The sequence below is a fragment of the Brachionichthys hirsutus genome, chromosome 2 (assembly GCF_040956055.1).
Source record: "Brachionichthys hirsutus isolate HB-005 chromosome 2, CSIRO-AGI_Bhir_v1, whole genome shotgun sequence".
In the NCBI taxonomy this organism is placed as follows: domain Eukaryota; kingdom Metazoa; phylum Chordata; class Actinopteri; order Lophiiformes; family Brachionichthyidae; genus Brachionichthys; species Brachionichthys hirsutus.
This window is the reverse complement of record NC_090898.1, coordinates 11424835-11440707: the sequence shown is the minus strand read 5'-3', so window position 1 is coordinate 11440707 and position 15873 is coordinate 11424835. Positions and strand designations below refer to the sequence as shown.

General features: G+C 41.6%; 2 protein-coding genes across 2 annotated transcripts; both read left to right on the top strand.

Annotated features, from left to right (window-relative positions):
• Nucleotides 1-720: 720 nt before the first annotated feature.
• On the top strand, nucleotides 721-2662 carry LOC137899972 (glucose-induced degradation protein 8-B homolog). The gene is made up of 5 exons (XM_068744010.1): nucleotides 721-789; nucleotides 1111-1240; nucleotides 1365-1561; nucleotides 1656-1853; nucleotides 2305-2662. The coding sequence occupies exons 2-5, from the start codon at nucleotides 1120-1122 to the stop codon at nucleotides 2476-2478; spliced, it is 690 nt and encodes a 229-aa protein (XP_068600111.1). The 5' UTR covers nucleotides 721-789; nucleotides 1111-1119; the 3' UTR covers nucleotides 2479-2662.
• Nucleotides 2663-6134: 3472 nt separating this feature from the next.
• slc17a9b (solute carrier family 17 member 9b) lies at nucleotides 6135-14159 on the top strand. The gene is made up of 13 exons (XM_068748601.1): nucleotides 6135-6253; nucleotides 6812-7009; nucleotides 7298-7437; nucleotides 8425-8524; nucleotides 9075-9205; nucleotides 9295-9391; nucleotides 9875-9971; nucleotides 10841-10928; nucleotides 11012-11046; nucleotides 11166-11281; nucleotides 12481-12536; nucleotides 12651-12680; nucleotides 13052-14159. The coding sequence occupies exons 1-13, from the start codon at nucleotides 6135-6137 to the stop codon at nucleotides 13228-13230; spliced, it is 1386 nt and encodes a 461-aa protein (XP_068604702.1). The 3' UTR covers nucleotides 13231-14159.
• The last annotated feature ends 1714 nt before the right edge of the window (nucleotides 14160-15873 follow it).

Here is a 15873-nt window from a genome sequence, read left to right as displayed (position 1 = left end):
GGGATTTTGTTAACCAAAGTGTTCAATCATATGGAATAACACACTAACATGGATTCATTCACACATTTCCGAGAACGATCCATGAATGGGAGCAAAGCGGGAATCCAAAAGGCGACAGCAAACAATGTAATCTCCATCAAAGAACCCGCAACAAGTCGATACATTTTGTTTCCTTTTAACACAATTTGGCGCGGCACATCCGAACGACACTACTCCTGTATCCGGTCACGTGGGTTTCTATTGAAGCGATACGCGCACCAATCCGGGGTTTCACGCGTGCGCACTCGACACAGTGCTGACGCGCCGGTGTTGTTCCTCCCATCCATTCTTGATAACCCTGCCGGCTCGGGGGTGTAACTTGTCACCAAGTTGTTTTTTTCCTGTTTGTACTTATGCTTAGATATCCCCATAGTATCTGTAAAAACAGTATATATTTGTTATCCTCACGAGAAATCTGGCGGAAGGAACCTTTAATGCTGGATGGAAACGGACACAGACACGAGTTGAAACGCGTAAAATCCACGCAGTACAGCTCCAATCAAAAAAAAGATCATTGCACAAGCAGTTCCATACTCAAATCCACTTGGAGACAGTAATGAGTATTATACTTAATTTACCAACCGCAACTAAACATCGAGGAAGAATGAACCCAGCGTCCAATGGAATCAGTTTCCTGTAGGAGGCAGTAAAACACAGATTGTACAATTTATTGCACACGAAGAAGAATTAGACTTCCGCTAGCTAGTTGCTAGCTACTGCTGGATAGTAGCGACACATTTCTAAGGGATTGTAAGTTAAGTATCTATTAATTATGTGTAGGACTTTGCATACACTTTGATAGAGACTACTTAAGTCTCCCTGCATCCGTTCAGGATGTTTATATTTAATGTAAATACACCGAAAGGCCGACGTTGTCTTTGTTTTGACTTGTGTTTACAAAAGTCAGGCTTCAGTGATGTGTTTTCACCGAAGGCCCATAGTGATGTGGAGGAGGATGCCGGTTACCGTGTTGCTGTGAAACCGAAGGGCTAATAACCAAAGTCGTTCGATCTGGTTCCACGTGACCAAGAAAAGTCGATGTGTAAAGATATCCCTTCTGTGCTCGTTTAGGACATTAGCATGATGAGCTATGCTGAGAAACCGGAGGACATAACAAGGGATGAGTGGATGGATAAACTCAACAATGTCCATATCCAGAGAGCTGATATGAACCGGCTCATTATGAACTACCTGGTGACAGGTGATGTACTGTACTTTGTTTCATCTCGGTTGTGCTAAGTTGTCTATAGCGATCGGCTATGTAGATGAATGTTACGTTTCAATGTTCGTGGCCCTTGTGTTTCTCACTGTATTACCTTTAACAGAGGGATTCAAGGAGGCAGCAGAGAAATTCAGGATGGAGTCAGGGATAGAGCCCAGTGTGGACTTGGATTCCCTCGATGAAAGAATTAAGATCCGAGAGATGATCTTGAAGGGGCAGATCCAGGACGCTATTGCACTGATCAACAGTCTGCACCCAGAACTGCTGGATACCAATCGTTATCTTTACTTCCACTTACAGGTACCTCTCATTTTGCATACTTTAGGCGTTTGCTCTTTGTACTGTCTTACATAGTTCTTGTCTTATATCTGTGTTTGTGTGTGTGTGTACGCAGCAGCAACACTTGATTGAGCTCATTCGCTTGAGGGAGACTGAAGCCGCCCTTGAGTTTGCCCAGTCTCAGTTGGCGGAGCAGGGGGAGGAGAGCCGAGAATGTCTGACAGAGATGGAGAGGACTCTAGCCCTGCTGGCATTCGACAACCCTGAAGATTCCCCTTTTGGAGATCTGCTCAATATGATGCAGAGGCAAAAGGTAGTCTGTCTGTCTTTGTAAATATTTTTTAAATAATAATAATGCTGTGTTTTTCATCGTTCAACCCTTTTATCACATGAATGAAAAAGTACATGGAAATTGGAGTAAGATGACAAGACGTGTTGCTTTTGGCTCTACTAGATGTATTGAACTGATACCTAAAAAGTAACTAATTTTCATTGATTAAAACTTGACATAAAAACATGTGTTTTCTCCCATGTGTTTTTTATGCCCAGTCCTTCAGTCAACTAAAGGTTGTGACTCATAAAAAGGGATGATGTTGTCCATAAATGATGACAAATGGGAATATTTTCTCCACTAGTATAATAAACTACAATAAAAGAATAGTTGACAAAGTGAACAGGAATTGCACGTGACGTGCAATAGGTGAGCTGCTGTCCCATTTTAAAATTTTCAAATCGATAACTGTGTTTCTGTCTTTGTCTTTCAGGTGTGGAGCGAAGTGAATCAGTGTGTGCTCGACTATGAAAACAGAGAGTCAACTCCCAAGCTGGCTAAACTCCTGAAGCTACTGCTGTGGGTTCAAAATGAACTTGATCAAAAGAAAGTGAAATATCCCAAAATGACAGACCTCAGCAAGGGAACAATTGAAGACCCAAAATAGGAACCGCCAGTGAAAACATACCACAGCATTACTAAATGGACACATTTCCTTTTATCTATTTATACTGCAACAAACTAAGTCATATAGAGTACAACCTTTTGTTTTTGTAAGGGTTGTTTTTTGATACTTTAATAACTTAGAATGTGCAAGCGCTATTGAAATATTAAAATGACTTCTCACATCATTACGAATCATTATTTTACTTGGTTTATAATTCAGAATTAGTACATTAGTTATTATTGTTATTTTTTTCAACATGGAACAATGGGGTGTTATTATTAAAGCCATAATTAGGATGTAACTTTGTGTGTGTGACCACTTAGAAAGTGCTGAATTTGATTGTTAGGGGAAAATGACTAGGTCACTATGCACTGCCTAAAAAAATAAGCATTTCCTTCAAAACAAAACTCGAGACGTTGCAGCTATAACTAGTTTTTTAGCTGTTACTATGAGTGTTTGACATGTTTATAGAAGTGTTTGGGATGTTTCACACTACTGTGACTTTGAAAGTTTAATCCCTTTCGGTTGGCCCTGCTTTATTGCTTGTGGCACTCTGAAAAGATGCTGGCATAGAATAATTCAATGGAAAGTTTTTAAAGTGATATATATTTTTGAAGAGATTAACAAGAACAAGGGTGCTGTTACACTCCAAGCTTAAAGGTAGCATCAGTTTTATGCTGTTAATGCATCAGATTACATTAAATGTGAGAATACATTTTGTCCACAAACATGAAACTCTTACACATGGATTATTTACATATGTGGAGTAAGTAGCTCTTGTTATTTTTTGCTGGGATATTACTTTGCACTAAAAGTCTTTTTTTTTTATTGCAAGTCAAAAGGAACTTCAGCTTTGACTATTTTTAATGCTATTGAAATTTTACTGAAATAGTTACTGTATTTGTACAGCGTAGCGTTGCAGTAGCAGTGGTTGAATGAAATGATGTGCATTTGCTAAAGCATTGCACATTCTATGCTTATTAAAAATATTCACATTTTATACTAATCATTCAAGAGAACTATTGTGCTTTCTACACAATTAGTTACCTAATAGATAGGCTAGTCATTTTGTTTATTCAGACAAAAGACATTAACTTATTGATATATAAAATATGATGCATTTTTATATCATCACGAGTCACGACACAATTGAATCAGTCCAGTTATCTCCATTTTTGACCAACTACAGCATGAAAGGTGTTCACATTAATGCATCAGTAACAATATGTATAGTATTACTGAATGTGAATTGGTGGAGGAAGTAAAACCCTTACATGGTTAAATGATCAAAATTAGCATATTGATTTATCAAATGTTGAACAATCAATGCAGAAAATGTGGGGTACATTATAATTTGGCATCATAGTCAGTAGTTGCTTTATCTCCAGGTAGGATTTTACTGCTGCAGGTGAATGATGAGAAGCCAATTCCTATATACATGACTGAATTTATCAGAATCGAGATGTACAGATTTGTGTATATGCAGCCTGCAGGATTTGTAGTGACAGTGCATAATATGGTCATGACAAAAACTGCATATTAAACTGTGAATATACCATCTACAGTGCAATGGAAACACGTGCATGTTTTGTTGTTGGAGGGTTATTAATACTGAAGGGGTGATTTAACTGCTTAACCAAAGTGATGGTGTTTAAGAACAAGAAGCTATTGTTCTTGTGTGTGGTTGCGGTAGCCTGCATAGTTATATAGCAGGAGTGGTGGAGCCAAAACAGGTTGTATTCAAGGTGTTATCTGAATATGTGCGGGTCCTAAATGGGGGATGCGTTAACATATATGACTTGCTGCTAAGTCTTATCTCCAGTCTGCAAGGATGTTTGGTGAGCTGGCAATCTGTGAAACATTAACTAAACCTGTCAGATAAATGTCGTGAAGCAGAAAGAACTTGTGGAGGAAGTAGATTTGTAGCTGAGATAATCAAGCATTAATATGAGACTGTGCTACCACAGGTTCTGCATTTACAATAATACAATAATGCTCGGGCATTATAATTTGGATTATTGTTATAATGATCTAAGAAAAAAATCGGTGGAATAGGTAAAAAAAAAAAAAAAAACCCCACCAGGCCACTAAATGAAAATTATGATGATTGTGTTTTATTTATTTCATTGACACAACATAACGTCTCTGCAATGCCGCATGCCAACTCCAACTGCAACAATGATCTCTGTAAAATAAATACAAATGTATCCTGCTTTCAAAACAGGTTGGTGTTGTCATTAGCCATCGGATTAGCTGCGTAAAAACGCACGTGACTCATCGTTGGCTCATCAAGTACAAACAGGCCAGCATGCAGAAGTTAAGGGTGGCATACAATGACTGCATGCGGATACTTCTCAGGAAGCCCAGATGGTCCAGCGCCAGTGAAATGTTCTGTGGTGTCGGGGTTAACACCCTTAATGCTCAGCTGAGGCACCTGTCATACAGGTTTATATGTGGGCTGCATGAATCAGGGAATAACATCATCAGAACACTGACTCAGCCAAGCATAAGTGCTGTGAAGTTTCACTCAGGTATTTGGTGTCATTGGTACCTGATGTTATTATAGGATTACTGTGTTTACTGTGTAAACGTTGTAAATGTTTTGTGTGCTTTTTAATTGGACCATTGTGTCTGCAATAAAGATTTTGATTGATTGATTGACATTGAAAAGAAGCACAGAAGCACACATTAATTTTTACGTGTTTCTTTTATTTCCAATTCAGGTCGGATTTCGTTTTTGTGCGCTGCGGAGATTTTCGCTGCGCGAAGACCGCATCAGCTGTGCGTAATTACGCGCGCGCGCAGGGAACGCCAATCTGTTCTTTCTTCAACTATTGGTCCCGAACTCCCGATGGTGGATATTTTGTCATGTTGATTGATTTATGATAATGTGTTGTACGGTAGCGTTCGCTCAATTGTAAATTTCACAGCTAAAGAAAACCAGAGCTGGATTTACGAGGTGGAATCCGCCGTGACGACTCCGAACCGGAAAGACGGAAACACACGTCACACACTTGAGTTGGGTTTCACCGGCGACCGACTCAGAATAAAGCTTGGTTGTTTTGGGTTAAATGTATTGAAACTACATGTCGATTATCGTGGAGACATTTTTAAAATGAGCTTCTTGAGGTAATTGATGACTTTTTTACCATGGAAACGTACAGAATGCGCTGAATGCAGACTATTACGTCACGACTTCCTGATTATGCAGCGTCACAACTTCAAGCATCGATCGGTAACCCGGAACGGTGCCCTGCAGCCGCGGCTTCTCACGGTGTTCGTCCGACCGGCCCGGTTTGAGGGGCTGGGGGGCGGCCCTGGGGGGGTGTCAGCAACGAATGACAAGGTGGTGAAGCGTTGAAAATCACTTCCTGATCGACTCTACCGATCACACCAAGAACTGCTCGGCTTTGCCAGAGAAGGCTGAGAGATTTCTTTCTTTCTTTTTTTTTTTTTTTTTTGACACGTGGATTAGTCAGAGCAGAAAAAAGAAAAAACCGGCGCCCTCCCCTTGAGCTGTCGCCTGTTTTGGGTCCAGTTATCATACGGGCGCTAATACTTTCCGCGAAGCGCGCCTGCGGCTGATCCGTTCACCTTTCAGTCCAATCTGCTGGGACGAGGCAGAAAGTAGTAGCGAGGCAGTTTCCTCGCGTTGAATGGCAGCGATTCAAAAATGTGGCAAGAACGGCTGCCCAGATTTTGTCTGTCAGAAGGAGAACCATCCGTCTGACGCATGTCGCAAGAAGCGGCCAGAACAGAACAGCAACTGGTCCAGGTGAGGCGTCCAACCTGTAATGCTGCTTGTCCATGTCCAATGAGTCCTGTGACTCTCGTCGGGTAATAATGACCAGGAGGGAGTGTGCTGGATTTGAACTCGTCCTTTTTTTAGGATCTCTTAAGATCCTGCATTAATAATAACATTATTATTATTATTATTATATACATACATTCGCATCTTTCAAATGTACAAAATGAAACGCATCTTGACCTTCGTCAATGGTTCAGGTCATGATGACTTCTGAAGGAAGCAATGGGACAAGTCTTTGTTCTGTTCCATTATCAGCAGTAGGTTACCACATTGTTTTTATACTGCGTCCTTCATTTTGAGATCATATTTAAAATATAAATGAGTTTAATATGAAAGAAAATGGATGTGTGGAATACAGCGGCCGCTTCCTGTTGAATGAGCTGAAGGACTCAAGCGATTGGCTTCAAAATAAAATCCACAAAGTGCCCCCCGCCTGGATGCCCCCCTCATCGGCATTATTTAAGTAATCTTTTTTCTGTCCATTCTGCTCCCCCCCCACCCTCACCCTACTCCCCCCATGTACAGGCCAGTGGCGAGGGTATGGACGGTGGCGCTGCTGCTCGGGACGTGCCTCCTCTACTGTGCCCGTGTGGCGATGCCCATCTGTTCCGTCACCATGGCCGAGCAGTTCGAATGGAGCAAGAGCGAGTCAGGCATGGTGCTGGGCAGCTTCTTCTGGGGTTACTGCTTCACCCAAGTGTTCGGAGGCTACGTCAGCGATCGGTGGGAAACAGTTGAGCGCTCATGTTTTGAGATCCTAGCTCCTAAAATACTTGTGGATCTAAAATTGTTTCTCAAATATTTAGTCAGTCAGTAATTATGGTTAGAAACATTGACTTGTTTGAGGTGTATAAAGTTTATAGCAAAGATCAAATTGGGAGAATTACTCGTTATAATACGGTCTTTTCACTATTGATGCAAGCCAATAATTTTAGCTGTGCCAATTCTCACAACCCCGAATGTGACGTAGATTTCTGTTAATGTTTAACGGACTGTGTCTTGTGTCAACAGGGTAGGTGGTGAGAAGGTCGTCCTCCTGTCTGCTGCAGCCTGGGGGTCGATGACAGCCTTCACTCCCATCCTGGCCCGCTTCTGCTCCCAGCCAATCATCTCCATGACGCTTTCCCGTTTCCTCATGGGCTTGTTGCAAGGTGAGACGGATGCTTTTAAAAGCTCGAGTACCGTAGCTGAGTTGAATTCCGGATTGAGATGACTGTGAAGGAGGCTGGTGCGTTTCAACGTGGTTTTATATCAAGCAATCAACTTACTTGACGTATTCTAGACACAGGAAGACAGACGGCCATTACCGAACTTGAAATTGATTTGAAGGTATAGAACAGAAAGGTATGAAATTAAAATTGCTATACAAGCTACAGTACATATTTTTTTCATACTTTTCTATTGAGTAGATTTACAGTAGGAACTTCCAGATCCTTGCATCTCCAATCTGTAGCTCAGCCGTGTTTTGTCTATTTTGGGTCAAAGCCCCTTTATCGTCTTTGTGAATGTTCAAGAAGAGCAAAAACGAAGAATCAACTGGACTTGTTAAAGTTAAGAACTGAAGAAGCCTCTCGGAAGAGAGTGGAAATGCCTTCAACCAAGCTTAAACAAGTCCAGGTGATTCTTCTTTTTTGCTCTTCTTGATTTACCTGTACCTGAATGACTGAGAACTTACACAAAGTTTGTAATTGCTGTTTTTAGCTACCAGTATGTTGATCACCAGCATGAATTACACCGTGTTTAGTTTGGCTATCTTTAACTTCCGGTTGGTAAGCAGTCCCAAGAACTGGACAACTCCGGGGGACTTGGTGTGTTTGAATGCTTCTAAAGTCACTTTCACACTGTCGCTGTTTGGTCCGCTTTAAACGGACCAGAGTTCGTTTCCTCGGATGGTCTGCTTCGTTTGGGAAGGTCTGAAAGCTCATCTGAAATTGTACAGCGTACAATGACAATAAAATATTTCTATTTCCATTTCTGGAAAAACAAAGGTGTTGCCTAAACCACCTTTCAGACACCATTTCCACACCCACCACACATATTTCATTTGGTGTGTGTGTGTGTGTACAAACATTGAGTTGTTTACGCTTATTGGAAATTCCCAAAATGTGAACTAATCGTGTGTTGCATCCTGATTTTAGGAGTTCATTACCCGTCTCTAGCGAGTCTGTGCTCTCAAAAGGTGGTGGAAAGTGAGAGAGGCTTCCTATTGAGCACTGTGGGGAGCGGCTCCTACATGGGGTGAGTCACGTTTTAATAGAGGGAAGCGGGTGAGTCTGCTGAGAGAGGAGGACTCTCTTACCAAAGCTTGTGCCACTTCAATACCTGTTATTGTTTCAAATGAGTCGCAGCAAGAGGGTTCCGGGTTCGACTCCCGTCTGTGTGGAGTTTGTATGTTCTCCCCGTGTTCGCGTGGGTTTTCTCCGGGTTCTCCGGTTTCCTCACGGCTCCAAAAACATGCAATTTAGGTGCATTGATTACTCCAAATAATTGTCCATAGTGTATGAGTGGTTTGTCTCTCTCTGTGTGGCGCCGTGATGAGCTGGCAACACATCCGATGTTTGCCCCGCCTCTCGCCCACAGCAAGCTGGGATAGGCTCCAGCAACACGCGTGACCCGGCAAGCGGAAAGAAATAGACGGATGATTCCGTTTTTACCCAAAACGCCTCATATTTCTTTGGTTCTTTTCATTATCCTCATGGTTTTATTCATTTTATTGATATTCCTAACGCAGTACTAAACCCCTTGTTATATGAGCCTTTGTGTGACTTGTTTTGGTCTACCTTTTCAGAACTCTGATGGTTGGAGGTGTCGGCTCCATCATGTTGGACCTCTACGGCTGGCAGAGTGTTTTCTATGTCTCTGGTCTCCTCTCAGTCCTGTGGGCCTACTGTGTATGGAAATGTCTGCTCAAAGGAGAAGGCAAGGGAGGAGTTAACTTGTCTTGTTGTGTGTATTTTGTGCGATTGGTGCCAGTGTCCTTTTGTATTCCTACGCTCCTCTATTTCCAGGGCCTATCATTACCTTGGAGTCCCTGGGAAGTAGTGGGTCCCAGTCCAAGCTGTCCAAAAGGCGGTGGTTATGGCTCCTTAAACAGCCTGCAGTATGGTGAGATTAAGTTAAAAGCACAGTCTGCATGCATGCGCGTTCAGTCCAGTCCATTTCTTTGTTCTGGTGTTCTGATGAATGAGCAGGCGTAGTTTGTTTTCTCTGACAGATGTCCACAAAAATGTGGACATTTCCACTCATCCACACCTCAGTGAAGTGGCTTCTGCAAACCAGCATTTCCACTTTCTGGTTCCCCAACTATCTGCTTCTGTCTGTTCCTGGGTTCAACAATAGGGTCCGCCCTGTTTCTCCTTTTGGTTTCAGACATTTTCATACACTTAACAACTGACATGCTCTGTTTCCTGTGACAGGGAAGGACCTCTGCGGTTTTTTCAAGTTTCTGATCCACCTTGAAAGTAACAAACGAGGCGATAGTTCGATGGCAAAGGCTTTGATATGGATATGATTTTCATATATTGTAATATGAAGCCGTGCATTTTCAGTGTCCTCCTTCTCTCTCCTCTCTCTTCATTCCCTGACCAGTGCCGTGATCGTTACGCATCTGTGCGCAGCAAGCTCCTTCTTCACTCTTTTGTCGTGGTTGCCGACGTTCTTTAAAGACACTTTCCCCGATGCCAAGGTAAAAGCGGCACCTGCTCCTCTTCTATTGTATTACTTACTTGTCCTCAGTAGTACATGGAAAAAGACGGAAGGCACTCAGAGAGCACATTCCTCACCAGTGCCACTGTCACTATTCAGTTGTTACAGAGCACCCACCTTTCAATTACCTATACTTGGATCTTCATATCATTAGTTATTTATGAGTTATAAACTTAATTCAGCTGTTATTGTCCATAATGGCAGATCTAAATATAACAAACTTCTCAATTATACAAGAAAAGACTCTGAATCTGCTTTTCTAACTCAGCAACTTGAGAAAAGTAGCCACGAGTGTATATTTGAATATTTTGATTATAATGTTGAATATGTTGAGAATCTGAATATTTTAATAATCCCTAGTTTCTGAAGTATCCTTCTCTCCATCACTGTCTCCAAGGAGTATGTATGAGTAGTACTTTGTGTCCACCAAAAATATGTTGTATCAGGCGGTTTAGAGAACCTTATCAGACCTGATATCACAGCTTAGTTTGATAACCTCTCTGCAATTTAAATCCACATGGATGCAAAGTGTCCCTCGATTTACCGGTACTTACAAACAAGCTATCCATAGGCAAGGCAATATGAAATATATATTTATACAGTATTGTTTCTTAATCTTGCATATTCTATATTGAAATGGATCATCTGACCTACGTCAAACTTTGCATCTGATTTTGCTGAGGTGCCTGAGAAAGTACAGGGTGTGGAGCGTAAATAATCTCAAAGCCCATCTCCAGCTCGTAGACATTTGACCACTGCATTGACACACAGCAGGCTTTCAAATATAAACAAGATGGTCGACTTATTGCAGTCAAGTTCATTTTGGGCCCATATAACACGTCTCTCCAGGGTTGGGTGTATAATGTCATTCCCTGGTTGGTTGCCGTACCCGCTTCACTGTTCAGCGGCTGCCTCTCTGACCACCTGATCATTCAAGGTAGGGCATGTGAAGAGCACGTATCAGATTGACTTCAACTGATAACACAGATTGATAAGTGCTGTACCTCTTCATCCCCACAGGCTGCAATACAGTCGCAGTGAGGAAGTTGATGCAGGTATAAATGTCTGTCTGCCCTCTGTTCAGTTGTGTCGTCTATAAATATCCTCTTCGTACCTTGGCAGATTATGTACGATCCTGATTCGTGTGTTTTGTTTGCATTAATTCCTCTGTCAGTTTTTTACCATGGGTCTGTCCAGTGTGTTTACCCTTCTTCTGTGCGGCACCAACACCTTCACCTGGGCTGTAGCATTTGTATCTGCCACCATAGGCCTCAGCACCTTCACGCACAGGTACTGGCACCGAGAACGAGCTCGCACTTGTATAACATCTAGGAATCAGTACATGGCATATCAAGTTAAAATACCAATCAAGAATTGCTCTGCACAAATCAGCTACTCACCAATTAGTATTAACTCTCAGCTGGGTGCTTTATTCTCAAATGACTGTTGATTGATTTTTATCTGGTAGTATTTCTCTTGCGCCTCATGTTTTGTTTAGAGGCCTCTAACTTTGCTTTTTAATGGCTCATTCATTTTCTTCTGTGGTCGGTGTGTTTTATTTTTATTTTTATAACAGAAATCAATATCCTGTTGGTATATTAGCACCACCTTCTGGCCGACATGTTGCATTACATTAGCATGTAATCTATTTTATACAGTTTCTTTTTTTCCATTAATTGATTACTATTCTAAAAATCACACAATTTGATGCTCTAGTAGGAATTGGTTCAGTCTTGTCCATTCATCTGTTCATCATGCTTCATTTCTGGAGCAAAACGCCATCATATTTTCACCAAACGTTCTACGTTCTACTAAATAATTTCCTCTGAACTGGAGTTGTTCTATTTTATGTATATAGGAATTTTAACAATTATTTATTCATGAAAATTTACATTTGCAATGAATATAAATGCTTCACTCATTTTTGAATGTATTTCTGTATCGTAATGCACCTGCAGCAGGAGATCCTGAGTATTTCATGCTTGTTTGTCTTGAAGAGGTTCATAATTTAATAATTAATTATTGATATTTACTTTCATTCTTAAACTTGGTAAAATAATCAATGCATTGTGGGAGTTTGACTTTTTAATCGATCTTTCTATCTTCTTGACTTCGTGCCAACATAAATGTAAAATTGCTTTTATAGACAGGCTGGTTTACAATCATGGTCATAGATTTGCTGTTCTTTTTTCTTACATTATATTCCAGTGTATTGAGTGACATTTAGGCATGTAGGTCACATTCTTAATATTGGTAACAAACAGTTTAATATTATTAGGAGTTTGGATTGTCGCCAACTGTATGTCAGGATAAATAGTAGGAGTGTAGCAACAATGCATTTATTTTCTCCTCTGATGGGTTTCTAATCTTTAAATGGCTGCAGTTTATCAGGATGATTTCTCATTCTTCTCTAGAGCTATTCAGGACACACAAAGAGTCAGTTTAGTAGGTCTGTCGTTTTCAATGGCTGATGACATTTTCTTTTGCAGTGGTGTATCTGTAAATGTTCAGGATCTTGCCCCTTCTTGTGCTGGAGCGTTATTTGGTAAGTTAAAAGAGGAACATTATAAAAATAAAAATTCTACAAAATATTTTATGAAAGATTAAATGTTGTATAGGTTTTTAACATGTTTGTGGGTAACTGTTTTTATTTTTTCAGGCGTTATGAACACATGTGGGGCTTTCTCAGGTGAGTTTCTGTACTTTGAGGCAGACACGCAATGGACAAATGCCTTTTGATGAATCTTTCACCAGAAGTTGAAAAATTACTGTTTATCATCCTGAAAAATCCATTAGGTGAAATAATTACTCGGCTTCTCAATATTCAAACTTTGAACTGATGCGCTTGCTGTCAGTTCCGCTGGCTCCTATGTGCCATGCATTTGGCTTCTAGGGAGCAGAACAGTCCGTGAGATGAATCATACAAAGAGGAGAGGATGACATTGCGCAGTCCTGTGAGGGATGCGTTCATGAACCGTGACGTTCTCGCTACAGAAAACAGTGGCATGGCATCTTCATGTTTGTGTCCTCTCACTGTTGACTCTTTGTACTCTTTTGCAGGTGTTGTGCTGGTTTATTTCTCGGGGTATCTTATCGAGGCCACAGGCTCATGGGCGACTGTATTTGCCCTCATCACCGCGGTCAACCTGCTGGGCCTCTGCATATTCTTGGCCTTTGCTGAGGCCCGCCGGTTTGACATTGAGTCTTGTAAGGTCCACCACCACAGCATCCACGTCTAAGCCATCATCGCCATCATGTACTAGAATGCTCACTCTCCAAGGAAGGAACACCCTTGGACAACTTGCAGATTGGTGAAGTGGACAACTTGGTGTTGTATGGACATGGACATGTTCTTGCAATAAGAACTTGGACTGTGTCTTATGTAGGAAGAACTGCAAAGGTTACTGAAGAGCACAAGCCAGAGTTGGCACGGCATTACTCAGAAATCTTCTGCAGATGGTGAGTTCAATCCTAGGACGGCACAAAAGATGGACGTTCTGTCCATTCAGGAGAGAATGAAAACGCTACAGGATGAAAAAGAGTCTACCTCCAGGTCAAAATGTTTTGCTGTGTTGATGAAATGGCTGCTGATGTGGGGCTTGGGATGCAGAATGCATTGCTGTGTGTGATTGTGTGTGTCAGGGGAGTTGTGCTAGTGATGCATGTGTGTCAGGAACTCTGTGACGGAAGAAGGTGGTGGGTTCTTCTATGCGGGGATGGGAGGTGATGACTTGAGTGATGACATGAGTTCAGCGTCTTGCACCTCTAGTCTTTTTATTAGTCTGCCCCACACCCCCAGTTTGCTGGGTGAACCGAGTTGAACACTGCATTACTAGGCAGGTGCTTTAATTTCTCTGTGCTTTATCTGCGGTGGTCCTCCATGGTTACACACTAATCTGGCCATTGCAGAAAGGGGATGAGAGAGGTCAAGGAAACTTTGATGAAGTGCAACAAAGACCTCTCAATTTGTTGAATACGAGAAGATAGACCAAAGGATATAAATTATTTTCATTTTATTTCTATGTGTTTGGTTGGAAAAGTAATATCTCAATCAATTATTGTGAGTCCTTTTTATATTTATTATATGCTTTATTTCTTCTTTTCTTTTTGTTAAAAAAATGTATCGAGGGAAATGTAAAGAATGAGGTCGGAAATTATAAGTTATTAAAAATGAATTATTTGCCTAAATAGACCTTTTTGTGCAAGTCTAGTTTCCTCATTTATTCTAATATAATTCTTATTCCTAAATTATTCAAGATGAATGAGGAAAATATTTATTATTTGAATATTTGGCTGTGTGGTGGAAAGACATATGTCCATGCTAGTGTCTCGTTAGGCCACACTCTCACATTTGATATAATTATCCGTTAGCCACGAGATAAGAGGTGATGTCAGTATTTGGTAAGGCAATAACTCCCTTATTCATTTCCCATGGCGTTACCAGAAATGGGTTAACATGAGTCACCATGTTGCACCCTCATTTGGATTGAGTTCCTAGATTATTTTTGTTCAACTTCCACTGCCTATCAGGTTTATTGACAACATATTCAATATATCAGCCCTTTCAAGAACCAAATCAAACAATAGCAGTGGGACATACTTCAATACGACAGATCATGCATGCTTGAACCGGTGACACATTCCGCCTCCCAACCCAAGGCCCAACCCACTGAGCTGAAAGTTGTATATTTTGCCAAGAAAACAAATGCGCATTGGTTCTTCCAAACTGTAGATCAAATTGTATGTTCCCCACAAAGCTCAATGTAGAATCGGTGAAAGCCTTCTATTAAATAAAATGCGGCTGTATTTCCTTACAAGGTCCACAGAGAGGCAGTGCAGCATCAATAATGAAGACGGCACAAGCTCCCCATCTAGCCTCTGAATGCTTGACATTTTCTGTCAAGCAGAAGGAGCATCTTTTATGTAGTGGCCTTGTGAAGTTTTCATTGAGAGGATTTGCACAAATTGATATCAAACCCATCAATCATGAAAACATGGAAGAGTATTCTTATTCACAGACGGTCACGAATGATCAAGTATCTTCCTGCTATAAAGTTGAGAACCACAGTTATGTACACTGTTGATGCGGGTCAGCAGCTGAGGAGGTTGGAGTGGGGGTGTGTCCCGACTCGCTGCACGCTCAGATCCCGGGTCCGGGATAGCAGGACGCATGTTGGAGTACCATATGGTAGGATGCTAGGTGCCATGTTGGCGAGCTGGCACTGCCCATGTGTGAATGGCCAGACGCTATTCAACCAAACCAACAACCCTTCTCAAGGGACCGAGCGGCTCAGGTTGCCATGGAGACTGGTGGTTTGTGGCTGCTGTGTGGCAATGGAAAGAAAGGGAGGGGTCACGAGTGAGTGAAGGTAACAAGTCAGATAGAAGTCAGAGTTGGCAGTGAGTTTGTCTTTTGATGTACAGTTCATATAAAAAACAGCCATCGTTTCCAAGAGGTGGCCGGGCGCTTATTGGAGTGCTCCGCCTGACAGACAATGGTGTTGTAAAAGCAGACATTATCATGATGAGTGGCTCACTATTTAATTAGCAGAGATGAAAACTGTAAGGGGAGTGTTGAGGAGGGGGGAGATAAACCCTCCCCCAGCTTGTCGGCTTGTAAGAGTAACCCAGTAAAGGCAGGTCCCATCGGAGAGCCAGAGATACATGTAAATGAAATAGCCCCATTAATTAGTAATTAACATCAAGTTAATGGCATTTCACTGTGTCGCCATCTCATCCTATGTCCTTCCTCTGTGGTGGCGGGGCTGTCTCTCCAGTCCCTGATCTGAATGTTAATTAGTACAAAGCCAAACTGCCATATAGGGCTACCTAATGGCACAGGGGCCCAGTTTAAGACTGGTCATTGTGTCGGGGAATGAATC